General features: G+C 38.9%; 1 protein-coding gene across 1 annotated transcript in view; it reads left to right on the top strand.

Annotated features, from left to right (window-relative positions):
• Positions 1-16,314: 16,314 nt before the first annotated feature.
• LOC131184478 (bestrophin-1-like) overlaps positions 16,315-23,835 on the top strand; it is a 32,188-nt gene continuing 24,667 nt past the window's right edge. The window contains exons 1-4 of the mRNA XM_058155786.1: positions 16,315-16,323; positions 16,526-16,688; positions 17,597-17,691; positions 18,615-18,848. Of these exons, the coding sequence (XP_058011769.1) occupies positions 16,317-16,323; positions 16,526-16,688; positions 17,597-17,691; positions 18,615-18,848 (499 nt within the window). The 5' untranslated portion in view covers positions 16,315-16,316. The remainder of the gene's footprint in view (positions 16,324-16,525; positions 16,689-17,596; positions 17,692-18,614; positions 18,849-23,835) is intronic.

The raw sequence follows: 23,835 nt of genomic DNA on the forward strand, positions 1-23,835 counted from the left end.
CCACCAGGCTTAAAGTTGCCAAGGTTGGGGACCCCTGTTCTATGGGACTCAGGATCTTAGTGTAAATATTAATGCACATTGATGTTTCCACATGCAATAAACCATGCACTTTAGCCATATAGCTCCTCTGAGGGATCAGAGCACATGACTCTAGTCTTTGCTTCCCTCAAGGACTAGTCAAAAAGATGAGGAATGAATCACCAGATAAATGACACTCCTGTCATTTATTAGCCTGTATAATAATTAACTCCCGGACTTAATTATCAGTGTACAACTTCCTAGATCTTTGGAGTCTAGCAAATTAAAAATTAGCAAACTAGGCTAGAAGCAGGAGCGTAAGGACATGTATAGGCAGTCCAGCTACTGAAATAAGTGTTAGCAACCATTATTTCTATGAAGGTATCTATAAAAATGATTGTGAAAATTAAAACAGTTCGTTGGGAATTTGGTGAGGCATCTACTGAAAAGAAGTATTCATCATGTTGGATTTCTCAATAAAGGATTATGATACTGCCTGTCCAAGGCTTATTAGCATTTGATAATGTCCTGGACATTGTTATTTTTTGTTAGTTTTACTATTGCTTCAGTGTAAGTTTTATGGTCTCAGCATGATAGGACTTTGCCAACACTGACTTGCCTTTGTTCCTTCTCCTGCTTCTGCTCGTTCTCCTGTTCCTGCCTCTTAATGTGGAGGGAGTAAAACAAAGTAAAAGAGTGGGAAATGCCCCTGGCTGTGTTTGCAGGGCCACTTTGGCTATCAAATAGTCCAGTTTTCTGGGTTTCCTACTTCCTATATTTTTTATCATAGTTGGTCGCACAGCCAGCCAGGTGTTTAGACTGGTTTTGGCATTTTTTATCTACCTATTGAGTCCTTTACAAGGATCTGAGATAGGCAAATATTGTTTGATGGTGCTAAAGTTATCCTCACAGGATGTAAGCTGTTCCATCACTATTATTATTATTGGTCACACATTCAGCCAGATGTTCAGACTGAATTTGGCATTTTCATCCCACCTATTAAATCCTTCCCAAGGACCTCAGGTATTTATTATTATTACTATTAATTAAATTTATATTCACCCATCTCACTATCAAGTGACACTGGGGAATTTACACTGGATTAGCCCAATAAACCAAGCCAAAACATGACTAGCCAGTTTAGTTTTATATGCATGAGAACTCAACTGCTGATAAATAAGATCTGGAAAGCAGACCCAAGCTGATAATTAGAGGCAATGAGGAGACAAGTTGGAAGAGGTGGAGGAATTCAAAAGAATGGATGCCCATTGAAAGTGTCCTACACAAACTATCCTATGAAAATGAAAATGGCCTAGTCCACTTGGCCTTAAATGAAACATGAGTAGCTCCACAGGATATAAGACTGGGATATTCCATCAACATTGGAGACAATGGTATAGAAAACATTGGAGACAATGGTATAGAATGAATTAACCACATTCTTCGTTATGTGGCAAAAGACAAAGGGCAAGACTCAAGGACAGAGTACCAGTCCTAAGCTCCTTGATGGACAACTGTGGTAACATCAAGTCTTTAAGTCATAGTGAATTCTGCTAACTGGAAGGAATGCTATATGTGCTTATTTTGAAATGTGTGTTTGGGGGTTACTTTATCTGTTTGTTTCCTGCCTTTATTCTTTTTATAAATAAGTCAAAGTGGTGAATACACCTACAATTCCGTCTTCCTCCTATTTTCCCCACAACAACAATCCGGTGAGACAGTTGGGCTGAGGGAGAGTGACTGGCCCAAAGTCACTCAACTGACTTCCATAGTTAAGGTGGGATTAGAATCTTTTGCTCTTTGCTGTTTGGCAGGATTAATACAAGATATTTTGCTGCCGTAGCAAAGAAGAAGATGGCATGATACTCACTCCTCCAAATTGCAAGAGGTGACTAAATCAACTCTGAATGCTTCTTCGACTCTGATAAAGAGATGAAGTTCTCTACCAGAATGCAAACAGCTAGTTAATGGAGCACAGAGTAAATCAGGCATCATTCGTAACCATTATCTTCCAGCAGAAATGAAGTCATGGAACTCAAGAGGACCCTTCCACCTCCTAACTCTCCCCACCATCTCACGCAGCTGACTCACTGGCCTTAAAAACTGAAATCCAAATGAAGGGCAGGGATGGTTGTTACAAGAGAGAGACAGGGGGCAAGAACACGTACTGTACTTCATCTTTTCCATGCAGGAAGATTGCTGTAGTTGGTCATACTTTGAGTTTTAAGATGCACAAATACAGAGAAGGGAGAGGTGGGGGAAACAGTTGGAGGCTCATATGTAGGAAAAAACGGTAGAGATGGAAATAGACAACACCCTTCCCCAGTCTTTTGATGAGTTCTCCCCCCACAAATGCTCCCCTCCTACCTTCACCAAAACAGAAACAGAGGAACTGTCTCATAATATAGACTACTGCTCTGGTTTTGTTCATACAGGCAAGGCAAAATAACAACTGATATAACCCGAAGCCTGGACCCTTTCTTAAATGTTTGTTTTTATATCTCAAATTTACACATTCTACAGATTACAAATCTGAAACCTTTGTTTATAAAATATACATCAATTTTTCTAACATGACCTGAGATGTACAGTTCCCCATATTTTGCTAGGGAAAAGGCAAGACACCCAAGTTCCTGCTTTTAATTGCAGCATCATCAAAATCCATTGGCAGATTTGAGCCAGAACTTGACAACAGCAGCTGGGCCAAAGTCAGCAAGAATTTGGACTTTTCAAGCTCCTGCCCACGGCCTTCCCAAAGTGAAGTTATGGGAAACTCAGAAATCAGGAACATAGACTCTGAACTTCAGAGGTCGAGGATCCATGATTCCTTGGTGGAAAAATGAATTGTATCTCAAAGTTATTTAAAAAATTACAAGGGTATAGTTGTCAAATGAAATGGAGGGAGGGAGGGAGAGAGAATAAAGAAGAGGGAGTCAAGCTATTCTCCAAAGCACCTGAGGGTAGAACAAGAAGCAATGGGTGGAAACTGATCAAAGAAAGAAGCAACTTAGAACTAAGGAGAAATTTCCTGACAGTTAGAACAATTAATAAGTGGAACGACTTGCCTGCAGAAGTTGTGAATGCTCCAACACTGGAAATTTTTAAGAAAATATTGGATAACCATCTGACTGAGATGATGTAGGGTTTCCTGCCTGGGCAGGGGGTTGGACTAGAAGGCCTCCAAGGTCCCTTCCAACTCTGTTGTTATATTATATTATATTAAATAAAAACAAAGGCCTTGGAAATAGAAACTCTTACTACCTCCACTTTTCCTGATCCAGTTCTGAACGTTTACTCAACTGGTTGGAAAGGTTTTGTGTAGAATCCTCCCAAGATCCTTGAAACTAAGATCACATTTCAAAGAGAGGGTATGAAAGAAGAATCACAGCATTATGTCCTAGTCAGCATTAATTATCATACTCTCTTGACAAACGAAGGCGCTGCAATAGGAAAAAGAGAGATGCTTAGATTTGAATTCTCGAATTCAGAATTCTCATTTCATCCATACCGTAATGTGCATGGAAAAAACATAACCCACTCAGTCATAGGCATCACAGTGTGATTAAAAGTTAACTGACAGATAATGAGGGATGGATCTGCACACTGAGATTCCTGACTTTGTTTGCAGTCACAGTGCTCTCTGCTAGCCATATAAAAGTGATCACTTCCAGGAATCCAATTACAATGAGATCCCTATGGAGTTAGCTTTGCAAAGGAATCTAGCTCTACTTTTTCTAGGTACTTATATTCTTAAAATAATGTATATAAATGAAAGTAGATAAGAAATGTCCAAGAGTTTGGACAATCTTAACTTGGCCTATTTTTAAGATTACAGTCAGAGGGCATTTTTGAGATGAGAATAATCAGATGGTTCTTGGAGACATGCCCAGCAAAGGTTTCTAAACATGGCCCTCCCCAAATTCTGTGTCTTGCATATGCAAAGGAAGGGTCAAGCATGCAAATCATAGTTTTTTCTCTCCCATTTTATCTTCATAACATCCCTTTGAAGTAAGCTGGCAAAGTATGGCTGGCCAAGGTCCCCAAAATTAATGGGAACCATCTAAACATTAATTTTGTTCAAATCTTCTAATGCAGGGGTATCAAACTCAAGGCCCATGGGCCGTGGCCGGCTGGCCAGCCTGCCCGCAGGGTGCATAAATCCAGCCCATGGGGCCGGCCTGGAAGTAGCAAAATACCCGCCAGAAGTACCTCTGGCAGCTTCCTGCACCCTGTTTTGGCCAGCAAAGTGCTGCAGGAGGCCGTTCAGGTCAAAAATGGGGCATGGGGGGAGCACATGTGGGCCCTCTGCACCTCGTTTTGGCCGGCAGGCTGCTGCAGGAGGTGTCCGTCCCGTCTCCCCTCCCCACTCCCCAGCTGGCCCATGGAGAACTACAATGTTGATTCAGCCCCCAAAGAAATCCAGTTTGACACCACTGTTCTAATGCATTTCATTGCACTGGTTTAGACAACCGAAAAAGGAAAGGAAGAGTAGGAAAAAGTTGCATGGAGGCTGCTAGTGAGATGAGATTAATTTCATATTTGAACAAGAACTGATTAGATGAAATCTCATCAGCCCAGTTCTTGCCTTCTAGTCCTGGCTGCATCCTTATGCAAGGCAGAAATAGGACTTTCTCTCAAGAAATCCATGAAACTCAATAATACGGCGAAACCTTGCTTTGTTCTATGTGTGAGTTGAATGATAATTCCCAAGTCTCAGCCCAAGGCTTTCTAAGATCACTTGACGGCCGTCTCCAGGAGAGCTTTCCACCAGGTTCGCCTGGTGCGCCAGTTGCGCCCCTTTCTAGACCGGGATGCCTTATGCACAGTCACTCACGCACTCGTGACGTCTCGTCTGGATTACTGCAATGCTCTCTACATGGGGCTCCCCTTGAGGGGCATCCGGAGGCTGCAGTTAGTCCAGAATGCGGCTGCGCGGGTGATAGAGGGAGCCCCTCGTGGCTCCCGTGTGACACCTATCCTGCGCAGACTGCACTGGCTACCTGTGGCCTTCCGGGTGCGCTTCAAGGTTTTGGTGACAATCTTTAAAGCGCTCCATGGCATAGGGCCGGGTTACTTACGGGACCGCCTGCTGCTACCGAGTACCTCTCACCGACCTGTCCGCTCTCACAGAGAGGGACTCCTCAGGGTGCCGTCGGCTAGGCAGTGCCGTCTGGCGACACCCAGGGGAAGGGCCTTCTCTGTGGGGGCTCCCACCCTCTGGAACGAACTCCCTCCAGGACTTCGTCAACTTCCGGACCTCCGAACCTTTCGTCGCGAGCTCAAAACACACCTATTTATTTGCGCGGGGCTGGGTTAGTTTTTAAATTTATTGGTTTTAATGGGGTTCTTAGTATTTATATTGTTTTTTATCAATCTGGCTATTGAATAAGTTTTTTATGTCTGATTTTAAATTGTATTTATATGTTTGTTTTTAATTGCCTGTGAACCGCCCTGAGTCCCTAGGGAGATAGGGCGGTATATAAATCTGAAAAATAAATAAATAAATAAATAATACCACTTCAGATGTCAGGTTGTGAATCCCATGCTGACCCAGACACAACTGGAAACCTAACATGTATAAGAAGATAATTATCCCATTTTCTAATAGATTTTCTTCCAATGAGAAAAGTGGTTTGTGTTTGTTAAGAATTAGTTATGAATTATAGCTTGCCTTTTATCCAGGACTTCAAAATAACTTAGACTAGAGATCTCCCTCAACAATAACCTAATGAGACTGGTGGGGCTGAGAGAATTACTAGCCCAAAGTCATCCAATGTATTTCCATTGCTGAGAGTGGACCTGAACTTGACTTTGTCCCTAGCCTTTGTCCAATATGTTGACCACAATACCACGCTGTCACTCAGCTGGTTTGTACTAAAGTACATACAGCTGTTTTTGAGGCATTTAAAATAAATCAAAAATCTTTCTTGAGCCAACTTTGAGTCCAAAGATTGGCTAAGAATTAGACTGCTCTGGGAAATTGAAAAATTATCCTGGAAGAAAGCAAGGCAAGCCACTTCTCTGTTATTGCCAAGAAAACAACAGCAGGGATTGAGTTTGACTTGAACCCAAATCTTTGTATTTAAAATTGTACATTGAATCCACTATCTGGCATGCTTTCTCAGCACTAACAGATTGCCTGTACCGTGCAAGATTTCACAAATGGGGCCAAACATAGCAGACAGTTTTACATATCCCAAAAATGGGTATAGTCCACAAGTGAAAGAAAGAAGATTATCAGGGATTCATGACTGATAATGGTATCCTAGTTACTGATTTCTTATTTGGAAAGACCTCCTTTGAAGAGTAAATCTTTTCAGAGGTAAAAGTTCAACAGGGCAGGAAGATAATGCAAGGAGCACAGCTATCTTCTCTACATCTCTGCATCTGCCAAAGACCAAAAACCTGCAGCTATAGTAGAATATCTTCTCTTTCATCTTGGCACTCATTAATTAGACTGAAACCTATGCTGGTCTCTGGGCGCAGGAGGCACCAAAGAAGGATCCTGCTGAATCAGCTGAAAAGCTTGCCTGCTTCTTCTAGCAAATGGAGTGCAACAGCACCTTCCCACCCTGGTTCCTCTACAAATCTATGGAATTTATCTGAAAATTTCTTAAAGCCATCTGAGTTGATGGTAATCACAATAGCCCTTTTTCTGAAGGCACTGCAAATCATAGGCTAGTCTCAGCCTCTGCTAATCTAGGCTGCGTTAAACCAGCATGCAAGTACTTTTCGCCCTCCCCAATAATTCTATTCTTTTTTGAAACACAAAACAGTCTTTGGAGCCCCCTTGTGGTAAAGCTTCCCCTTTTCGCATTTAAAATATGGAATAGACAGGAAAGAAGGAATTTCCTGCAGAAAGTTTGGTGATTTTGTATTCTGAGCAATAATCTTTTGCTTAGTGGAGTATGAACAGGCAACCAAAGGCCAAGGGCTATTTTCAGTCATGTCTGAGCAGAGGATTCCCCAGTCTTCACTATCATCACTATCATTTATGTCAGTGTTTTTCAAGCTTGATAACTTTAAGGTGTGAGGAATTCTGGGACTTGAAGTCCACACATTTTAAAGATACCAAGTTTGAAAAACACTGATTTAGATTGTTCAGTCCCTAGCTACTAAATTAAAAAAATGTATGAAAGGAAGCAGATTTTGAGCTGAGAGAGACAAATATATGTGTTTCAGTTACAGAGTATTGTTAAAAATCCAAACCCTTTCAGATGCATTATGAGAGTCAGAGTGTTTCTGTGAATGTGTTCTATTTGTTAGGAATCTATCTCAACACTTGCATGACAATCTCACAACATCAGGCTTGCAACCCTTATATTAGTACTAGCTGAATACCCGTGCTCCACTATGAAACTATGTGATCGGGCTTGATAAATCGACATTTACAGCTTGAAAATTAATGAGTAGTTACAATTAGCCTCTCCTCTCCCCTTCTCTTCCTCAGTCTTGCCCCACAGAAGCCTCCCCTATCCTATCCCTTTTTCTCCCTCAGTCTTGCCCCACAGAAGCCTCCCCTATCCTACCCCCTTCTTTCCCTCAGGCTTGCCCCACAGAAGCCTATCCTATCCTATCCCCCTTCTCTCCTTCAGGCTTGCTTCACAGAAGCCTCCCCTATCCTAACCCCGCTTGCTGCTATGAAAGTAAAAGTGAAAGTGAAAGTGAAACTTCTCTGCTTGTGTTTTACATTGGAACAGATTTCTTTTCAGGTAGGGAGGGGGAGTAGAACTCCTTAGCATCAGAGCGTGTTAATAATAATATAGGAAATAATATAGAATGGTCATTTTGAAAAATCCTTTCTTAGTGAGCACCTAGAAGCCAAGAGGAACATACGTGGCAAATTTCAAGTTTGTAGGCTTTATGGTTCTGGAGATTTTGTGATGATGCGTGAGTGGTATTTCACTTTTATATATATAGATTGGACATACACTCATTCCTGGAGGCCATGTTTTGTTTGCCTGAGGCATATTTTGAATTATAGCCTGGAAAATTTTTATTTTTATTTATTTATTTTGTCACACAGTATATATAAGCATAAGCATGAAATAATTATAGAATATATAAGCATATATATGAGTATGAGTATGTAATACTTATATTAATTGGATATAACGAAAGGAAACAATAGGACAGGAACAGTAGGCATTTGTGCTCTTATGCACGCCCTTTTGTTCAAATTGTTTGAACAAAGGCAGCAATAGAACAGGAAGGTACAAAGGAAAATTTGTACTAATATAGCAAGAATAATAGGTCTGTCAGTTTAAGAACTCTGGAAACCTTGAAGGTTTTATAAGCTCACAATTTTTCAGCAAGGTCTGAGTCCCTCAGGTTCCCTTGATATGTTCACTCCCACAGGAGATCTGTTGCTTTTTTGATAATATTTGGTCACTGGTTGTATGTTAATTACTAATTTCAGTAGCATAGTGAATATTTTTTTATTCACTATGCTCTGTTTATTTGCTGTTTGTTCAGCTCATTGTTTGCTCATTTTGATTGATTAGAATAGATTTTTTTTATTGGCCAAGTGTGATTGGACACACAAGGAATTTGTCTTGGTGCATATAGAATGTTTCTTGTGTCTGGATTGTTTGTCATTTAATGTTAGGTGCTTTAAGTGGCTTGAATTTCTAACTGCAAAGGAGAACTATAAATATTTTTATTACTTTATGGCACTGTGCATCCCATTTCACAGTACAATGATCATATTTTCTTGGTAAAAAAATAAAGGATGAAGCTGAAAAAGGGAAAATTGAAAGAGTTCATAAAGATAAAAATAATAATTGTTTATGCTTATAAGTTTGCTTCAGAAAGGAAAATTCAAGAGCAAAAACAAGAAAATAAATAATTAAATAAACCTAAAGGATAGCTTCTGAAATAAAAGACTATCCTTTATAATTAAGAACATATGGCTGCTAGAACTATGAGTGATTAAAAATATAGTAAGAATAACAAGAAATATTATTCCTGTGTATAATGACTCTCATGTAAATTACATTTTACCTACAGACTCTCAGCCACATTTACTCTCAAAATTTTTAAACGCTTTTCAAATTGACAGCCAGTTAATGTGTAAACCATTTTCCACACATATATTTCTAAATAATGATATTGTATTATTGATTTACTCAACACTGTATATCCTGCTTCTTGGATAGTTGTCTACACAAGGTGACATGCCAACAGTAATCGGGAAAGGTACAAACACATAAGAAACTATTTAAAATAGCCATTTGTCTGAAATGGTGTAGGGTTTCCTGCCTGGCCAGGGGGTTGGACTAGAAGACCTCCAAGGTCCCTTCCAACTCTGATATTATTATTATTATTATTATTATTATTATTATTATTATTATTATTATTATTATTATTATTATTATTATTATTATTAAAACAACCCAGTTTGAACTGAAGAAATTCAGCTAATATTAAGGTTGCCAAAATGGACAAATACATTCCTCAAACTGTGTCTTCCTGATTCAATTCCCAGTATTTGATAGTTGTCTTCAAATGTCCTCCATGACCACCAAATCGCTCTACTTGATGTGGGATGGGGAATGCCCATTGCATTTGCATGTATTTTTAATTGCTACATTTCCATGCATCTTCTTTAAAACAAAAATGCCTTTTTGTTTTATTTCTTTTTCTTTCCAATTGCTTGAAACATACTTCCAAAATCACAATAGTCAGAATGGAAATATTTTTTCCTAATCTAAGGAAAAGTATATCAACATTTTTCTATGGGATCGATGCAGCCTTTCTTTTGACACAGGTGCATAGGACAGAGAATTGCTGGGTGTAGTTTGTCTTCACCTTGCTGACAAAAACAGCTCCACAACCCCCTACAAGATGGAGCTGAGTTGTGTACCCAGTTGTGTACCTCACTCACTCTTTCAAATCTGAATAAAGAGCTATCACAATTTTTGTTTTCCTCTGGCTGCTTTTTAGTATATCCTTGGGTTGCTTCCAGAAATGTGATTGCTAGCATTAATAAGTGTTGATTCTTCAGTGAAATCTGCAATGCTGTATATTATAGACTACAGTGGAAAAGCCCAAATTGCTTGCCCCATAAATTTATAGTTTGTGTTCTGATCACACATTTATCCACAAAGTTGGTTAAGAATTCCCAGATAATTTGTGTCTGGTTCTAATGAAAAGCACAAAGATAGCTCATTATGAAAGGATAGTTATGTTAAAATTAGATTGAAGCTAAGCAGAAAGACAAAGAATGAGTTCTATTTTTGTAGATACTACTAACAATTCATATTGCTATGACAGTTTTGGTTTTCATTTGCTTTAGATCGTGGCCAGATGGTTCTATGAATTCAGTACCGTTGTCTCTGTTTAGACAAAATTCAACTTATACACAGAATGATTGTTATCTTTATGCCTAATATACTTAGATTAAAAATTAGTTCTGAGATGGAATACTAATATAAACAGCAGTCCCTCCTGTAGTACATAGAGATGCTAGGAGATTATTTCTATGTGCTCAGATACAGAATAACAGAGTTGAAGGGGACAGACAAATGGTTGTCCAATATTTTCTTTAAAACCTTCGGTAATAGAGCACTCACAACTTCTGGAGGTAAGCCATTCCCCTGATTGAGAAATAACGAGACTCCAGCAAATTTGGCTGCGTCCATGGATTTGAGAAAACACTAGGCACAAACTTCATAAATCTAAGAAAAGAAGGAGATGTTGGAAAAACAAGTTGTTTGGAGTTACAGGTTCCAATTGTTTCTTTTCACTCAAGTTTATTTTGGCAAATATGAACAGGCCAAAACATAGCTCATTAATTTGTGTGCACTTGATACTTAGGGCAAAATATCTCTTTTCCTATTCAGAAATCCTTTAGAAGAAGCTTTGCAATTTCTAATGAATTTCTCAATTTAATCTGATCTGAAAACCCAGTCCAGTCAATTTTATAATAACTTAATTTCAAGATACTGGTAGAAAGTCACATATTTCTTTATGCCAGTACTATGTCCACAACTAAACTAAAATTATATAACTTTGAAACTCATTGTATGCTGCAGCACCAGAAGTCATGATGATTCTTTAGCCAGTATAAAGAATACATTTTTAAGGAGAAAGCGCATTAAGAAGATTAAACTACATGTCATGTATTATGTTGGTTTGATACTATAATTACAAAGAGATGTATGTAAATCCTTCCATTTGCAAAATAGATTTCACAAAACCAATTCCTCAAACAACTCTTTCACATATTCTCAAACACAATATAAAGATTTACCCTCTATTGGGTAGAAATTGCTGGAAATTGTACAGATATAAAGAGAAACTTTCAAAAAGTATGGTAAGGATTTTGATAGTTGAACAAACTGCCAAGGTATATTCTTCTTTGCAGGAGGTAGTGAACAGCTGTATGAACAGCTGAAGAGTTAATTCAACACAGTAGAACATGCTTTGAACAGCAGATTTTGACTAGATGACTTCTCAGGTCCTCTCCAATGCCACAATTCTATGATTGGGTAGACTATTCCTTACATATAAAATATTTAACTGATCAAGTGATGTGATAGCACATCAAGATAAGCATGCACCTGGGTTCAAGATTTTGGAGGCCGCAATGTCCTAGCTCACAGCAAGACATAGTCTGCATCTGTTTGAGTTGAGCTCCATCTAATATGACAAACACCCTATAAACATTGTGGAAAATTCCAGCCCCACTTAATCCCTGGGGTTTCTTAAAACTGACATTTCAGAAAGATCCAAACAGGAAAGAATTAGTGTGATAAATGCCTTTCTTCTTGTGGAGGCCACGACTGTGCCAGGAGTCAGCCAACAGGAGCAGCCTCAGCTGAAGGGCCACCCCCTGTTTCCCCTCTCCCAGGCTGCTGCCTCTCTAAACACATAAGGCTTACTCAGAAGATTAGGAAAGAGCACAGGAAAAGACCACAGAGTGCCTTTTGTAATGGGAGTGGGATTAAGACACCAGGTGACCAGCTGTGGCTCCCAAGTGAGTTTCAGGCTTCTTAGTGCACCAGGTCACTGTCAGGTTCAATTAGCCACACGCCACAGAGGTGGGAAGAGGTGGAGTGTTAAGTGCATTGCAAAAGAACCTTGCTGGAATCCACAACAGGCCCATCTTCTCAGCTTTGAAGGACAGGGACAGAAGCTATTGTTGTAAGTAGTTCCTCTGTTGTTGTTCTATGTGGAGAACCTGTTTGATGTTTCTGTGTTTTTTACTTGGGCAAATGTATTTGCGACAGAGGAGAGGAGTTATGAACAAACTCTGTGTTAGTCAGCTATTGCTATGAGATGCATGACTTCAAAAATGAATAATTTGAAATGAAGAGAGGAGGAAAGGGGCAGAACAGATCCTGCATTTTTTCAGGATGCATAAAAGAGTTGCAAAGCAAGCCTGACCTGCTCACACTAGTCAAATTACACCTGTCATGCTCACATTCATCCTGCAACCTTGTATAAAGTGAATCATTTTGGAGTACCTAGTCACCTTACTGAGAATCTAGAGTTGTGTTGTTTAATTTTGTTTGATGACTCATTGGCTTTTTAAATTTTTATTAATGTTCTCCAGGATATAAATATTCTTATTAAACATTTATATTGAACTAATTAAATTAAGAATTCTTTTTAACTTTTTGGAGCTGCTTCCTTCTGCACCTAAATAATTATGTTTATAATTGGCTTGGTTCGATAAGATCTATCAAACATTTGGAATCTAACAGCTTCTGTTTGAGATCATGGTTCTTTGCTCCAGACTGCCAAATTATGGGGGGGAAGCATCCTATCAGAATATGGTATATATAAAATATTATACTTTATCAGCCACCATTCCATGTGGAGAATCCACACATGAAATCAGTAGGAAAAATCTGTTTTTACCACATTGGTTATATTTAGGAATGTCAATGTAGACAGTACCCTTATAAGAAAAAAATTAAAGCTTTAAAAGAAGATGAATTTGTATTGTATAATTTTTGAAGTGAACCCTTCTTTTTTGAAGATTATCTGCCTTGATAAGAAAATTTATAGGATTGTTGGCCATAGAATTGGTCACGCCTAATATTTATGAGGAATTTGCCAGGGGAGCGTATTGCAAAAGAAATCACTTCAACTATATGATCTAAGATTGATCTGTCTACCAATCAGCTGAGCAGCCTGCCTTTTTACCTTTAGATAATATCGTGATCATTCCCTCATCAGCTGTCTCTTTGTCTCTCCCAATGTCTAAGTGTTGGGAGGAGGAGATCTTGGGCTTTAGTATTGTTCCACAGAAAAGCTATGCATTGGTAATCAAGGGTGCTTCCCACAGTGAATTTTTACTATCATAAAGTGAGAATGTAGCCTTTCCTTCCATAACGTTCCAAGGGAGAAGGAAGTAGGGGGAGAAACAGCAGGGTTATCAACGGAAAATGAGGGTTGCCTCTCTGCTTATAAAATTCTATGAATGGAATGAGGCAACTTTGTCCTGAAATATCTTTTGTCTCTTCTTCTCAGCTCTGCAAGATGCAGTTAAAGGATATCCTATTTGCTAGGAGGCTATCCTTCCTTCTTAGCAGCCTGAGTTCCAGTAAGCTGAAGGACGTATTGTAGCTCTGCCGCATTACATACAGGAGGCAGTATAGCTTTTGAATCTGTGCTCCCTACTCTGTTCCTAGAAATATCATCTGGCAAAAATTCATGGGCGTAATTCTCACAGACATGATTTGAAGTTTTCCATGTTTGGTAAAAATAAAGAATTCTGCTTGTGGGTATCATGGCAGCAAATTTACCTGCACGCGGTAGAAAAACAAAAGAAATAATAAAATAACTACACAAATCAGTAATATTTGTAAATGATTCTCAAGTCTGCATGAAAAGCATTTTTATCACTACTCTATTATTTATACCCCTACTTTCAGATTCTTGTAGTAAGATTCAATACATGAAGTAATTCGACTGAAATAACACTGATATATTTTTCTTAAAATACAGAAAGGCAGTAAAAATATAAAGCACTGTACACAAGTTTCCCACCAAATAATGCTGCCAAGACAAGTGTCCAATGCCACACAATTTGTACAATGCCAAGTTACCTATTATTTGATAAGGAGCTAACCCTCCAACATTTAAGAACTGAGTAATCTGCATATCTGAAAGATTCTAACAATGCATTTCTATTTGTAATACAGATGCCCTAAACATTATTCTCTTTCTGGGTAAGCAATGATAGACAAAGTGTAAAAAAAAAAGGGGGGGGAAGCAAGAAATACTAAGCTGAAGAGATTAAAGTATGAGATAAGAAACAGAAGAAAATACAGATACATTTGGTTTGCATCAATCATGGATTATACTTCTTTGAAACCTCTGATGGACTTTTTTGCTGAAATTGGGGAAAAATGAATTGGTGATTTATGGATTTGCTAATTAAAAAGGATTGAATATGAGTTAAAGAGGACCATGTTGAAACTTTAAAGAGGGAGGAGAAATAATGAAGTTGTTTGTAACTGTTGTAAAGAAAATTGGAAGCTGCTTCTTTATGCCCTATATATCTTTCCTTTTTTCTACCTGCAATGTCTTTTCCACTTCTTTTCTCTCTTCTTTATTAATTTCATTCTATGTAATTTCCTATTTATCTTTTACTTACGTGAAAATATTTAATATTTTTTTTTTAAAAAACTTTCATTATCCTTATCATTTTATCTCCAAGGCCGTTCTTCTTTAACCATGCTCATATACTGATTCGTACATTGCCTCTTCTTTAAATTTGGGCTTCTTTTTTTCTTTCTTCTTCACCCCTTCATTCTATATTTGTTTTGAAATTTGATCCTTGTTCATTCTCATTATAGGCACAAACAACTCACTTTTCTATTCAGTACCCATTCATTCTTGACACCGTCCCTTCTTGTTTTATCACATACACATAACCCATTACTACTGCATTCCATTAACTTAAATATTTCTCCTGATATATCCAATTTTTGCTTCCACATAAGAATGGACAGTTTGGACAGTTTCAAAAGCATTTTCATACACAACCCTTTCCACTTCTTTTGACAAACATGTATTCTTTACAACAGCAGATCACATTTAAGAAAATAGATAGATAGATAGATAGATAGATAGATAGATAGATAGATAGATAGATAGATAGATAGATAGATAGATAGATAGATAGATAGATACATGGATAGATACTCCCATCTTTAGTAAATATTTTACCAAGGTATACAAAAGGATTTACTTGCTCCAGTTTTCCCCCAATTACATATAATATATCATTCAATATTTCTGGGTGGTGGTCATCATCTCTCTCCAGCAAACTTTAGGATGAAACACAGTATAAACATTAGAACTTTATAAAAAGCATGTAATCCATCATGTTGAGCAACTCCTGGCATGATGCAACTGAGCCAGGAGAGCTGTCACAAAGGAAAATTATGACACTTACATAATCAAGGGAAACATGATGTCAAATATTGCATTCCATTGCATTCTGCCTTAATCATTTGTCCTTTGTGTATCTCTTTGAGACAGGGACACAGTGTAGAAATCCTCTCCCATCTCATACTTTATTTTTTTCACTCTGCAACACAGGGTGGACAGAACCACCCACTCCAGTCAGCATTAGCCAAAAACAGTACTTCAGAGCAGTGTTGCTGATTGCTTGGGGCAATGTAGAAAGGCCCTTTGAGGGATCAACATGCTTTAATCTTCCTTTTAAATCTGTAAACTTTTTCCCTGGCAGCAGTTCCAACCAGAGTCATGGTACTGTCTAATAAATGACTTTTTCTGCATTGTCTTTTTTTTTTTAATTCTGTGCTTCAATTATGCCCCAATTTGGAGAAGTTTCTCTATAGTATTACTTCTTCTTTTTTTTACTCTTTACTACATAATTACTACCTCAGAATTATTCTTAAATTCTTTCCTTGTCTGCAGATAAATGCTCTGACACTTTTCATGTTTGTCTGCCTTTCTCTCTGTGAAATTTTGAACTGTTTTTGATCTCTGAAATAGCCTAAAAACACCATGGGCTGGTGCATGGGCTAATTGGTTTGCAATTACTTTAAAATATTGTTTATGTGCCTTTATCATCAGATTTTTTTTTCATTTTCTAGAAAGTACTTTAGTATATAGTACTTTAGTATAAGATATAGAGCTAGTTTTTATCTCCTCCCCTTTTCTTTTTTCTGTCATTTTGACCAGAGGTTTGCTGATTTACTCTGACTAGAACTCTTGCATGATCACTTGCAGATGACTTTTGGAAATAAATTGGGAGCTTATGCAGTTAGACTGGGATTATGGCTGCTCACGCTGGATATAAGATTTCTACAATGCATGGTATATCAGGAAGAATTGAGTTTGACTTAGCGGAAATTTGCATTGACCATTATTTGAGATAGTGTACTTGAAGATATATTTATGTATGATGGACTCTGTTTGTTTCATTCTTGAGTTCACTGTGAATTTTTTGGAATGGTGGTAGTCTTTCTATGGGTCTTTCTTCTGGATTAATTCTTGCCATGCTGCTGTTTGTTTCTAGCAGGCCCTGTGATGACAGTGACCTACACATACCGTGTAGCTGAGGCCCGCCTGGGCACTTTCTCACAGCTTCTGCTACAATGGAAAGGCAGCATTTACAAGCTCCTCTATTGTGAGTTATTAATCTTCGTATCACTTTACTTTGGCATCAGCCTCATCTACAGGTGAGCATTTCCAGTTCTATAAACCTGAACAATGTTGTTGTTGTTGGGTGGTGGGTTGTTGTTTTTTTTGGTTGTTTTTTTTGTGAAAAAGAGATCAGTAGGGTAGCTTTGTCCCACTTGGTCTGGTTGTTACTTCTGTATCTTCTGAAGATAGTGAGCCAACGCCTCTCAAAAATTGTTTTCCATTCTCCTTTCTGCTCTCCATGCACTTCTTAGCAGATAAACTATGTGGTCTAATCTTAAACAACAGTACTTGCTTCTAGGAGCACATTTCATTTAAAAAAAATTCTTTGGAGGACAATTTATATGATGTAATTTCCCATTCCTTATTTCTGCTTTCCCACTACTTCTTTAGTCTTTTTTCCCCATAAAAATGTTTATAATATGCTGTAATAGAGTTTAAGAACTTGAAACAATACAATTGCAAAATAATGTAGCCTATTGTGGCAGTTGCAATTCATTGTTACTATTCAGGCATACATTCTCATATATGACAACTTTTATTAACAGAATCAAAATAGCTAGTTGATTGTTGATAAAACAGGGTATCTGATCTGATACAAAAGAACTAATGTGGACCATAATTGCTAACATTCCTTTAATAAACCACAAAGAAATTGCCATATGCAGTAAAAATTATATATCCCCTGGTTTAAAGTATAGTCTTTTGATTGGTTAAAAAAGTGGTACTTTCCTATAGCAAAAGTGCTGCATTAGCTCATGTAACCTGTATGGAACAAATAAAAAAGATTGCAATTTTGCAAAACTGCAATAACAATACTTAATCCCCAGTATATACAGGAATGTACCTGAGTCTATATTCATAGAGCAATTAATATTTTGTTTGTTTTCACCAATAAGAAATGTTTTTGCTGTTTTGAGACATATCACAATGTGCTTGATTGCAGGTTAATTCTGAATGAGAGTCAAAGGCTGATGTTTGAAAAATTAGCCCTTTACTGCAATAGCTATGCTGAATTGATTCCTGTGTCTTTTGTCTTAGGTAAGATTGCAAAAATGTGAGACAAATGCTATGAATGTGAAGTCTCCCTCTATATGTTAGTTAACTGATTTATCTACAACAAGCAGTAGCTTTAATTTTAGTGCTTAGGGCAGAAAATCCAAATGGTGTTTCTGATTTTTCTATGTGATCTTTTAAAAATGAAGTATTAATTAATTAGTGTTTAGTGAAACCACTAAACCAAAGTCCAGTTGAACTGGCTGTCTCTAGGCTTATTTATAGTCCATTATCTCCAGTGGGTTCAACTCACATCATTCTCAACAGAGGCAAAATAGAGATTAAAAGATAAAGTCATTTGTGTTGAGATCATGTCCTGATGACTTCAGGGACAGATCCTTCATTTTTATATTGATAACATTATAGAAGCAAGTTATTGTTTTCTTTTTTCTTTTCTTTTTCTTTTTGCTTTCCCCAAAATGTGTAATGTAACCCTTATGTTTTACTGCTCTTTTTAAAAAGATCACAAGAACTGTGGAAGATGGGAGAAAGATGAATTATACTATTATTTTTAATTTATAGCACGTGGGATGATTTACAAACCTTTCCCTATTGTAGAATGTGACTGCAAGACAATTTTAAAGTGCCTCTTTATTTATGACCAGTATTTTTATCTCCAGGTGATCAAAAAATTGAAAAATGAATGATAGTTCTCAGCAAGAGGCATTACTGATACCATTCTGCCATTCAGGCATTTATTTCTCCCAACACAAAATCTTTAGGATAATAATTTTGATTATTATTATTATATATTCTGAAAACAAATGGTGGGGCTTTCATCAAAGCCTCGGTTTTGTTACTGTAGAAGAGCATGTATTTTCTGGACAATCAAATACAAAAAAATTGGATTTATCCACAGAGAACTGTCTGATTTTGAGCTGTGCCTCGCTGTCCTTGTTCCTTTCTAGGCTTTTATGTAACTTTAGTGGTATCTCGCTGGTGGGGACAGTACGAGAGTATCCCATGGCCTGATCGCATAATGAATCTGGTTTCAAGTGGCGTGGATGGGAAGGACGAGTATGGGCGTCTTCTGCGGCGCACACTCATGCGCTACATTAATCTACTGAGTGTGCTGATCTTGCGCTCAGTCAGCACTGCAGTCTTCAAGCGGTTTCCCAGCATGGAACATGTAGTGACAGCAGGTATGCATTGCCAAGACAACTCAGCAGAAACTAACTAGCTAGGATAAAATGCCATGGAAGTTGGTGCACCTAATGATACTTCTGGGAGCTCTGAAGTTGATTGAATTATTTCCAACAGTAAGTCCTTCAGACTGTAACTCATGCCAGATGTTCTAGGAGGAGATGACGGAAGTTATATTCCAATACATCTGGGGATACAAGATTAGGGAGAAATGGCTTACCAAGATGCAGACAGGAAGAATAAATAAATAATGTTTATTCATTACAGTTCCATTGTACTTGCCTTTTGTCCAAAGGATTCACAGCATCACATGTAGTTTTCCCTCTTTATTTTATTCTACAAAATAGCTTAGAAAGAAAGATAATCCTTAGGCAAACTGGTGGCCCTCGGCTCCCAAATAAGGCCACTAAATGAGTTATAGGACTGACAATCTAAAATGATCTTTGCCTGATATCCCCTTCCTAACATTGCCTCTCAGTATCACATTCAATCTACGGAGGCTTCAGCCCCTTGGAACAGTTGCAACTGTTGTATACAGCAAATCTCATATCATAAGTAACTGGGTTTGAGTTTCTTTGGGAGAATATTACTGAGTCCTTGTGAGGTTTATAACACTCAGGCCTCCCTTAAAAATCCAAGTGCTTAACATTCCTTTGTCAAGATCAAGATTCATACCCACATAGATAATCCTATGGATCTTCATCTTATTGCAGTACTGGGTGATATACTCAATCAAATGAGGATGGCTATGCAGACTCGAATAATCACCAATTGTGTAAAGGCATTCTTTTAAAAAGGATTACTCCAAGTAGCTTCAGCAGTTTTCCCAGATCATTAAGACTCCAGTCCTTTTGGCTTCCTTTAGGTTATTTTACCCTTTTTTCCCCCTCCATCCAATTGTGTCTGATTGTCAGAGACTGCCTGGTCAAGTCCCTGCAATTTTTTTTGGCAAGGTTTTTCATAAGTAGTTTACCATTGCCTCCTTTCTAGAGCTGAAAGAAAGTGACTGGCCCAAGGTCACCCATCAGCTGTGTGCCTAAGGTGAAACTTGAAGTCAGGGTCTCCCACTTTCTGGATTAATGCATTAACCACTGCACAAACTAGCTCTGTACAGTTATTTGATAAACAGTCTTTTCTGTAATAATCCCTTTACCAGCTTGGCTGTTTCTGTCCTACAGTACTATTTTTTAAAAACAGTCAAAGTAATTAGAGTAAGATCCATTCAGTTCTGAAATCAGATCCTAGATTTAACGAGGAATCTTTCTCAATGAAGATTCTCAATCATCCAGGTAGACATGTCTAACAATTGTCAGAAGTTGTCTGAAGGTTGAATCATTGCAACTGGACTAATGTTTAGTTTCAGAGATGTTTCACTGCCCATCCAGGCAGCGTCCTCAGTTAGCGCAAGGCAGTTAGGCAGAGCGTTATTGTTGTTGTTGTTGTTAGTTGCAAAGTCGTGTCCGACCCATCGCGACCCCATGGACAACATTCCTCCAGGCCTTCCTGTCCTCTACCATCCTCTTGCAATGTACCAACCCCTGCCACACCCACCTGAGGGGATTCCAACATCTCTGAAACTAAAAATTAGTTCAGCTGCAATGATTCAACTTTTAGATAATTTCAGACAATCATCAGACATCTCTGTCTGGATGACTGAGAATCTTCATCAACATTTTGCAATGCATTTCGGGGAAGAATCCCCTGAGGTTGGTGGGCAGGAGTTGGTACATTCCAATGACTCTGCCTAACTCTCTGCCTTGCACAGACTGAGGAAGCTGCCTTGGATGGCAGTGAAATGTCTTTGAAACTAAAAATTAGTCCAGCTGCAATTATTCAACCTTCAGACAACTTCAGACAACCTTCAAACAAGGAATCTTGTAATCCAGTAACATGTAACTAGGTGGCTGTATTGCTTCATCCCTAGATCTACAGGCAAGCGTGAAAGTTGGAGGCTGTTTTGAGAGGTCGTTTAAGCAGCAAAGCCATGCATTAACCAAAGGATTAGTCGTATCAGCTCAAAGACTGATGGATCTCATGGAGGCCACTCTGGGGTATCTAAAGGCAGCTTTTTCCAACATTTTATGTCAGGAATTTCTGCAATCAATCACTATGGGGAGGAAAACCAGCGGCAGTTTTCTATGATAACCAAACCACACCCTTACTGGCAGTCTCTTCTTGCTAATAGGGCCAAGTAGAAATAATACCAGCAAACTATCCTTTGCCTTCCAATAATCAGCTTGGGGGTGGGTACAAGATGGGATTTTAGATTTCAGGTGCAATGTTTTATTTCTGTTGGCTTTTGTCTGTTGTTCTAATGTTTTTCCTCATTCTGTTATATTCTATATTTGTATTGTTCTGAGATTGACTGAAAAGTTTACACACTGATGATCTTTATGAAAATGTTATTAATAAATCAATCCAGTCCAATATTTCTGTTCTGGGGAATAAATTAAATTCTCTATAGCTAATTCTAAATAAGAACAGTTAGTTGGACCTGATGGCCTAAATGACCCCTTCCAACTACACAATTTTTGTGTAAATGAGTCTTGAGGTGTAACCTAAAATTACTCAAATTCAGCTCTGCATTGTACGTGTGTGTGTGTGTGTGTGTGTGTGGAAATCTCTTGGACTCATATTCAATTCATATATTGAAAAATGTTCTCCTCCCCCCTCCCCCACACCACCAGAAGTGATTATTCATACAAGAGAAAAGTACATATGGAAATAAATTCCATATTCATTTCAGTTCAAGGGTTGTTCTTTGAACTGTCCCTGATGTGTCTGAGAGGGGTTAGCTCTCCAATGCAACTTCCATTCCAAGTAATACTGTAGATTGCTCCATTTTGGTTCTCCTCCTATCTCTCCGACCGGTCGCAGACAGTGTTGACGGGGGGGCAGAGGTCGACCCCGCGGCGCCTCACTTGTGGGGTGCCGCAGGGGTCGATTCTCTCGCCCCTTCTGTTCAACATCTATATGAAGCCGCTGGGTGAGATCATCAGTGGCTTCGGTGTGAGGTACCAGCTGTACGCTGATGACACCCAGCTGTACTTTTCCACACCGGGCCACCCCAATGAAGCTATCGAAGTGCTGTCCCGGTGTTTGGAAGCCGTACGGGTCTGGATGGGGAGAAACAGGCTCAAGCTCAATCCTCCAAGACGGAGTGGCTGTGGATGCCGGCATCCCGCACAGTCAGCTGAGTCCGCGGCTGACTGTCGGGAGCGAGTCATTGGCCCCGGCGGAGAGGGTGCGCAATTTGGGTGTTCTCCTGGATGCACGGCTGTCTTTTGAAGATCATTTGACGGCCGCTCCAGGAGAGCTTTCCACCAGGTTCGCCTGGTGCGCCAGTTGCGCCTTTCTAGACCGGGATGCCTTGTGCACAGTCACCACGCCTTGTGACGCCTCGCCTGACTACTGCAATGCTCTCTACATGGGGCTCCCTTGAAGGGCATCCGAGGCTGCAGTTGGTCCAGAATGCAGCTGCGCTGGTGATAGAGGGAGCCCTCGTGGCTCCCGAGTGACACCTATCCCGCGCAGGCTGCACTGGCTACCTGTGGCCTTCCGGTGCGCTTCAAGGTGTTGGTGAACGCCTTTAAAGCGCCCATGGCATAGGGCCGGGTTACTTACGGGACCGCCTGCTGCTACCGAATACCTCTCACCGACCAGGCGCCTCACAGAGAGGGACTCTCAGGGTGCCATCGGCGCGACAGTGTCGCCTGGCGACACCCAGGGAAGGGCCTTCTCTGTGGGGCTCCGCCTCTGGAACGAACTCCCCCCTGGACTTCGTCAACTTCCAGACCTCCGAACCTTTCGCCGCGAGCTCAAAACTTACTTATTTATCTGCGCTGGACTGGGTTAGTTTTCTTAAGTTATGGGTTTTTAATGGGTTTTATCTTTAATTTTAATTGTGGCCAATTCAAATAAGTTTTCTATTAGTATTTTAATTGTATCTACAATGTATTCATTTTTTACTTGGCTGTGAACCGCCCTGAGTCCTTCGGGAGAAGGGCGGTATACAAATTTAAATAATAAATAAATAAAATAAATAAATAAATTTTCAGCCTAGTTCCATAAAGCTTTTCCATGGTCCTTTTTGCTTTCATTTTTCAGCTGAAAGCTTATTAACTGCCTCCTTGGGAAAGTAGCAGGCTCTCAAAACTGGCCCTAGTCTGAGTAGACCTAATGATTTCATGAGGGGGCTTCTTCAGTTGACCTTTCAGTTTCTGTTAGGCAGGCCCTGCTGGTTTGAGTCCCTCCTGCTTACTCTGCAGAAAGGTCCCCATATCTTTGCTTGATGGCACCACTATCTTTGTCTTTCTGTCTTCATTTTTGTCATTTTTTAAAATTCCTCCCTACAGGCCCATAACTTTTCTTACTTTATAAATTCTAAGTTGTCTTTAAAACATCGAATAACCTTAGTTGTTGGGTCCTCTGCAAACTTATACTTAACTATGGACTGACTTCCCAGCTAAACTTAAGAGCTGCACCCAACACTCAGAAGTATTTCCTGATAAATAATGTTGCTATATAATTTTAATAATAAGCTGATTCACCACAGGATGGTTTTGTAGTCCCCTTAGGCATGAAACCTATGTATGATAAGTCCTTCAAATGAGCTACAGCTCACAAAGTGAATTATTTTACCTCAGGAGGTATAACTTGTTTCAGTTGGCTGTTTAGTTTCATAAACACTTTAGAAGTGAGGAAACAAATCTACATCTCTGCTTCATTGTCAGAATAGAATAGAATTTTTTATTAGCCAAATGTGATTGGACACATAAGGAATTTGTCTTGCATATGCTCTCAGCGTACATAAAAGAAAAGATACTTCATCAAGAATTCTAAAGTACAACACTTAATGATAGTCATAGGGTACAAATAAACAATCAGGAAACAATATCAATATATATCGTAAGAATACAAGCAACAAAGTTACAGTCATACAGTCATAAGTGGAAGGAGATGGGTGGTGGGAACGATGAGAAGATT

The sequence above is a fragment of the Ahaetulla prasina genome, chromosome 1 (assembly GCF_028640845.1).
Source record: "Ahaetulla prasina isolate Xishuangbanna chromosome 1, ASM2864084v1, whole genome shotgun sequence".
Lineage (NCBI taxonomy): Eukaryota > Metazoa > Chordata > Lepidosauria > Squamata > Colubridae > Ahaetulla > Ahaetulla prasina.